Below are 6,569 nucleotides of genomic sequence, written 5' to 3'. Positions count from 1 at the left end.
GTTAGTCATGTCTGGGCATCTTATGGATTGGCGAATTATGTCACCGGTGGGAACCTCGAGTATGAGTCTAAAACCAGACCCGCATGCATTGGATGCGCCATCGGTGTGCAGGACCCAAAGGTCCTATGTTTGAAGAGAAGCTTGAGTGGATTCCTTTTCAGCCTCAGGAATTACTTTTGCGCTAAAGTCTGCGATGAAGTCGGCGAGTACTTGCGACTTTATCGTTATGCGAGGCTGATAAGTGATGTCGTTCTCACTTAACTCGATGGCCCATTTGGCTAGCCTCCCTGACAACTCGGGTTTGTGTAATATGCTTCTTAAAGGAAAAGTGGTGACGATCGAGATACAGTGGCACTAAAAATAGGGTCTAAGCTTCCGTGAAACTACGACCACGGCCAAGGCTAGTTTCTCGAGGTGAGGGTACCTCATTTCGGCATCGACAAATGTTTTACTAATATAATAAAATGGAGATTTCGCACCTCTGATTTCTCAAACCAAGACCGTACTCACTACTACTTCTGAGATGGCAAAGTAAACGATTAGGCACTCCCCGAGCTCGGGTTTTGAGAGCAAGGGTGGTGATGACAAGTACGCCTTCAGTTCTTGCAGTTCTTGTACACACTCGAGCATCCACTCGAGGCCGTTATCCTTTTTGATGCGCTGAAAAACCTGTGACATCTATCGGACGACCGCAAGATGAATTTGGATAGGGCGGCAATTTGACCGGTCAATCTCTGGACTTGCTTTTTAGTAGTCAATTGTTCTGGTATCCCATCAATAGCCTTTATTTGATCTGGGTTGACCTCAATCCCTCGCTGGGATACCAAGAAACCTAAAAACTTTCCCGAGGCTACACCAAACGCTCATTTTTCGGGGTTTAATTTCATTCCGTACTTTCTTAGTATATCGAAAGCTTCCGTTAGGTGGTCAATATGATCCTCTGCCTTCACGAACTTGACCAGCATGTCGATATACACCTCCATGGTTTTACCGAGTTAATCTTTGAACATTTTGGTGACCAACCTTTGATAGGTAGCCCTTGTGTTCTTCAACCCAAATGGCATGACCCTATAACAATATGTTCCCCTGTGGGTGATGAACGTGGTTTTCTTTTGGTCCTCTTCCTCCATGATTATTTGGTTGTAACCTGAGTAGGCATCCAGGAAACTTAACAGCTCATGCCCGGCCGTTGCGTCGATGAGTTGGTCGATGTGTGGTAGTGGGAATGAATCTTTTGGGGATGCTTTATTTAGGTTTGTGAAGTCCACGCACATCCTCGATTTCTCATTTTTCTTTTTGACTATCACCACATTGGCTATCTATTTGGGGTAGTTCGCCTCCTTGATGGAGCCATTTGCCAATAACTTCTCTACTTCTTTACGGACGGCCTCATTGATGGTGGGTCAAACTTTTGTCAGACCTGACTTACCGGAGGGTATAAAAGGTTGACATTCAACTTGTGTGTGGAGATTTCTTTCTTTGGGGATACCTGGCATGCCTGCATGACTGAAGGCAAACAATCTATGTTAGTTATTAAGAATTGATTTAATTTACTCGATTCTCGGAGTTTGCAGTCGATGTAGGACTTTTTGTTGGGGTCGCTATGATCTAGTTGAATGGGTCGAGGTCTTCTAGCGTCGATTCAATGACATCCACCCTCTCAGGATCCATAATGACTTCCTCAGCTTCGCTTTGTGGCGACCTCGACCCTGCTGATTGCTATGCTTCATTTTCCTTTTCTTTCTTTTGTTGAGTTGTCGTGTTGTCCATGGAAATTCGGTAGCATTCCCGGTATGTACGATGTTCCTCTCGTATGCTGAATATTCCCCAAGGTGTTAGAAATTTGATCACTTGGTATAAATTGGACGGAACGGCTCTCATGGGGTGTATCCATGGTTGTCCCATGATGGCATTGTATGCGGTGTCCTGGTCCATGATATAGAATGTCGTCTTTAGAGATACTCCGCCGGCGAGAACGAGAAGTGTGATTTTTTCCGAAGTCCGTTCAACTGCATTGCTAAAATCGGTTAATGTAATGTAACGTGGCACTATCTTATCATTGAGTCTCATATGTGTGAGGAATCGAGGATGGATGGTGCACGCTCCACTTCCTTCATCTACCATAATTCTCTAACATCGGTATCTAAAATTCTTAAAGTAATGACAAGTGTATCATTATGAGAAAAAGTCAAACCGTCGGCATCTGACTCATCGAAGATGATACTTTCTTCGAGTCTGTCATAACGTTCATGGGTGATCGATCTTTTGAGCTTATGGGTGGCAGTGAATTTGATGCCATTGATAGAGGCATCATCGCTGCCACCAATAATTATATTGATGGTGCGAGCTGTGAAGGGGGCTTTGCCGTGCCCGGACGTTCTCGACCCCTCGCCAAGATGTTCCTTCCTTTGTCGCTGAGCTGTTCTTTGAGTTGCCCTTGCTGCAGCAAGTTTGCCACCTCTAGCCTTAGGGCAATGCAATCTTCTATTTTGTGTCCACGTTCTTGGTGGAACTCGCAGAGGGCGTCAAATTTCCTTGTGTTTGGACCCGACCTCATCTTGGGCGGCTATTTGACTTTTGTTCTGAGCTTTTCGAGAGCGTAGATCATTTCTGTAGGCGATACGCAAAAATTGTGAGCAGATAACAAGGGGGCATACATCGATCGTTCCTGTGAGTGCCTGATCTCAGCCTAGACGGGCCATCTTCATAACGGAAGGAGGGAACGAGTGTCCTAACATAGGGTTGGTGTCGTTCCCTACCCAACCGCGACACTGGGTGGTCTCTCCTCGTACTATCTTTGTGTTCTTTCCTGGGCTCAGATTGTACCAAGGTGAGCCGTCGAGTTGGTCCATTGAGGTCGTCTTCAGCTGCTCTGACCTCGGCACAGTAGGTATTATGGATTTCGTCCCAAGTGGCTGGTAGATACTTCATCAGCCGACTCAGAAGCTTTCTGGTCACCCTCGAACCTTCTCTGCTCAACCCATTCTGAAAGGCTGCCACGGCCATCCCTTCGGAAATATTTGGAAAGGTCATCATCCGTACCCTGTTGAATCATTAGATATTAATTTGAAATTTTATTAGAACACCTCCGGTATTCGACTAAATCACCTTAAGTGTTCTTGATTAGATGTTAATTTCCAAATCTGAATATCCAAAAGAGAAGATTCTTTCAAATGGCAAAACCTTTCCAGGCCATTAAAAAAATGATCAACAAATTTGCTGCAAAGAATAAGAGAAGATTAAAGCTATTTCCAAAGAGCGACTGGTGGTTGGAGGTGAGAGGGAGGTAGGGAAGACGGAGGTGGCGACACTGATGGGTTACTTTCAGTGTGACTATGGTGGCCAGTTTTTGGCTGGCGAAACTACTTCTACGGGGAAGGGGAGGATACTCGATAATGGATTCGAAGAGAAAATATTTTTATTGACATGGCTTTTTTTATTGGTTACACTGCCACATAGCCGAGCTTGCACTTAATAATCTTTGGGGCTGAGTTTTTTTGTGTTCAATAGTTACACTTTGATAGTAGCTTGAGGGCTTAATAGGTAGTATAAGGGTTAGTTGAAGTGTTAAAATGATAATTGGAGCCAATTTTAAGGGGTTATCTATGTATTTTAATATGTTTGTTTATTAATAGTTATGTTATAAATATATTAAAGTGGATGTCCATTGAATACTCCATACATCCCTATTTCATGAACCATTTGAGTTCATGTATTTAGGTAATTCATCACTTAATATTTGTAACCTTTAGGTGTATTCTTGTAACCTTTCATGTATCCCATATTTTATAAATAGGGTATACTTTATCTTATGGAGTACACACAAGAAACACACTTGAGTAAGATAACTTCTACATTCTCCTCCTATACATCTTGTCTCTATTACTATATTGTTCTATTTTGTTCTCATTTCTTAATACATTATCATCACGAGTCTCTAACCAATTGAAGTTATCTGCTTCATCCGGGTTTTATCTTCTTCCTAAAGAGTAAGCTTTAATTTTACATTGTCATGCCGGTATGTCTAGTTCTAAGTTTACTTTTATGAAATAGAACAGTATGCTATCAATTCTTTGCCATGATATTAAAAGAACCTTGTGATATTATACTTTTGAACGAGTTCTATTTAATATGATAGATAATCATATAGAGTAAGAAATATTTCCTGTCTATGTTAGAGCTATTATTTGGTTAGAAATATGAACTTTGAAAACTATCAATTTGATATTGACGTGTCTTTTACTGGAAATTAGAAATAGTGATATCATTAAGATTTATGCCTAACTACACTATTGAGAGATATAATAAGTGTCGGAACATGATATACTTACTTTAATTTTGTAACTCTCTGATTATTGTCTATTGAGTAAACATATTTGGCTTTTCATGTATACATAGGGTAATGATTGTGTGCTAATTTACAGTCAAGCATGATATAGTAACATTGCATTGCATGTAATTACTTTTTACTTTTACAAGCTTGTATATACGATATTAGTACACGATTATGTACTTCACTGAATTGATAATAATTCTTGTCATTCTAATTCACTTATTTCTATGATAGTTTTCACTATGTCAAATTTGTCAAAGCTTGAATTTATGGCACTTGACACCTCTGGGAATAACTATTTGCCATGGGTACTTGATGCTGAAATTCACCTTGACGTTAAAGGTCTTGGTGACACTATTAAAGAAGGAAATGAAGCATCAAGTCAGGATAAGGCGAAAGCCATGATTTTCCTTCTCCATCATCTCGATGAAGGGTTAAAAAGTGAATATTTAACCTTGAAAGATCCATTTCAATTATGAACTAGTTTGAAGGAACAATATGACCACCTAAAGGCCACGGTATTGCCAAGAGCTCGTCGTGAGTGGATGCACTTATGGCTACAAGATTATAAGACCATAAGTGAATATAATTCTGCTGTATATAGAATAATTTCCCAACTAAAATTATGCGGGGAACCTATGAATGATGAGGACATGCTGGAAAAAACTCTTTCCACTTTTCATGCCTCAAATATGGTTTTACAACAGCAATACCGTGAAAAGGGCTTTAAGAAATATTCTGAGTTAATTTCATGCCTTTTGGTGGCTGAACAACATAATGCCCTTTTAATGAAAAATCATCAAGCCCGCCCCACTGGATCAACTCCATTTTCAGAAGCGAATCTGGGAACGATAGACCCAAAGTCTGAAAGAAGATAAAATAATTATCGTGGCCGTATAAATATACGTGGGCGTGACAAGGGGCGAAATAATAATCGCCATGGTGGTGGTCGTTATAAACAAGAGAACAATAAGGGTTCTCAGAATAATCCTTCAAAAGGCAAAGGTAATATTTGCCACCGATGTTGTATAAAAAATCATTGGGCACAAATTTATCATACACCTGAATATTTTGTCAAACTTTATCAAGCATTTATAAAAGGGAAACAAAATAAAGTTGAGACTCACTTGACCTTTCAAAATGATGTTGTGGCAGGTCCTATGAATAATCATGATAAAGTTGAAGCAAACCTTGCCTATAAAGATGATGTTTTCGAAGGCCTTACAGATATTACTCATTTAGAAGCTGGAGACTTCTTTGAGCATTATAAATGAAGACTTATTATTGGAAAAAATTATAAGAATAAATGTATTTTTTTTCGAAGTTCATATTTTAAATAAAACTTTTTATGTGGTCAGTATTTACTTTCCTAAGTATAGTTTCTTTTGTTCTTAAATTTTTTAATATTACTTATGATGTATTTTTTTTCTTTATGAAGAATATGAAGACTTCTCAGTCTTCAATTGGCCGTATGAATAATAAAGAAGAAATATGCCTTCTGGATAGTGCTACGACGCACACCATATTAAAAGATAAGAGATATTTCTCTTATTTAATTATGAAAGAAGCCAATATCATAACAATATCTGGTAGTACAAAATTAATTGAGGGCTCTGGAAGAGTGACTGTATTACTACCAGGAGGAACTATATTGGTTGTTAATGATGTATTATATTATAGTAGGTCTCAAAGAAACTTGTTGAGTTTCAAAAATATTTGCCATAATGGCTATCATATTGAGATCACCAATGAAGGAAAGGTTGAATACTTTTATATTACAATAATAAAAGTGGAAAAGAAGTATGTACTTGAAAAGCTTCCCGCATTTTCCTCCGGATTATACTACACTAGTATTAGTATAGTCGAATCACATGCCATAGTAAATAAGGAGTTTACTAATGATTTTATTATTTGGCATGACCGGTTGGGCCATCCCGGTTATAATATGATGTGCAAAATAATTGAGAATTCACATGGTCATTCATTGAAGAACCAGAAGATTCTTCAAACTAAAGAATTCTCTTGTGTTGCATTTCTCAAGGCAAACTGATTATTAGACCATCAGTAATTAAAGTTGGAGTTGAATCTCCTGCATTTATGGAATGTATACAGGGTGACATATGTGGGCTCATACACCCTCCATGTGGACCATTCAGATATTATATGATTTTGATAGATGCATCTACAAGATGGTCACATGTATGCTTGTTATCAACCCGCAATTTGGCCTTTGCGA

General features: G+C 39.0%; 1 protein-coding gene across 1 annotated transcript; it reads right to left on the bottom strand.

The window, feature by feature from the left end:
* Positions 1-1,719: 1,719 nt before the first annotated feature.
* Positions 1,720-2,124, bottom strand: LOC138897820 (uncharacterized). The gene has a single exon (XM_070183839.1). It carries the CDS (start codon positions 2,122-2,124, stop codon positions 1,720-1,722), a length of 405 nt encoding a protein of 134 aa, XP_070039940.1.
* Positions 2,125-6,569: the final 4,445 nt, after the last annotated feature.

This window comes from Nicotiana tomentosiformis, chromosome 8 (assembly GCF_000390325.3).
Source record: "Nicotiana tomentosiformis chromosome 8, ASM39032v3, whole genome shotgun sequence".
NCBI classification, from domain to species: Eukaryota; Viridiplantae; Streptophyta; class Magnoliopsida; order Solanales; family Solanaceae; genus Nicotiana; species Nicotiana tomentosiformis.
The sequence above is the reverse complement of the archived record's forward strand: the minus strand, read 5'-3'. Positions and strand labels throughout refer to the sequence as shown.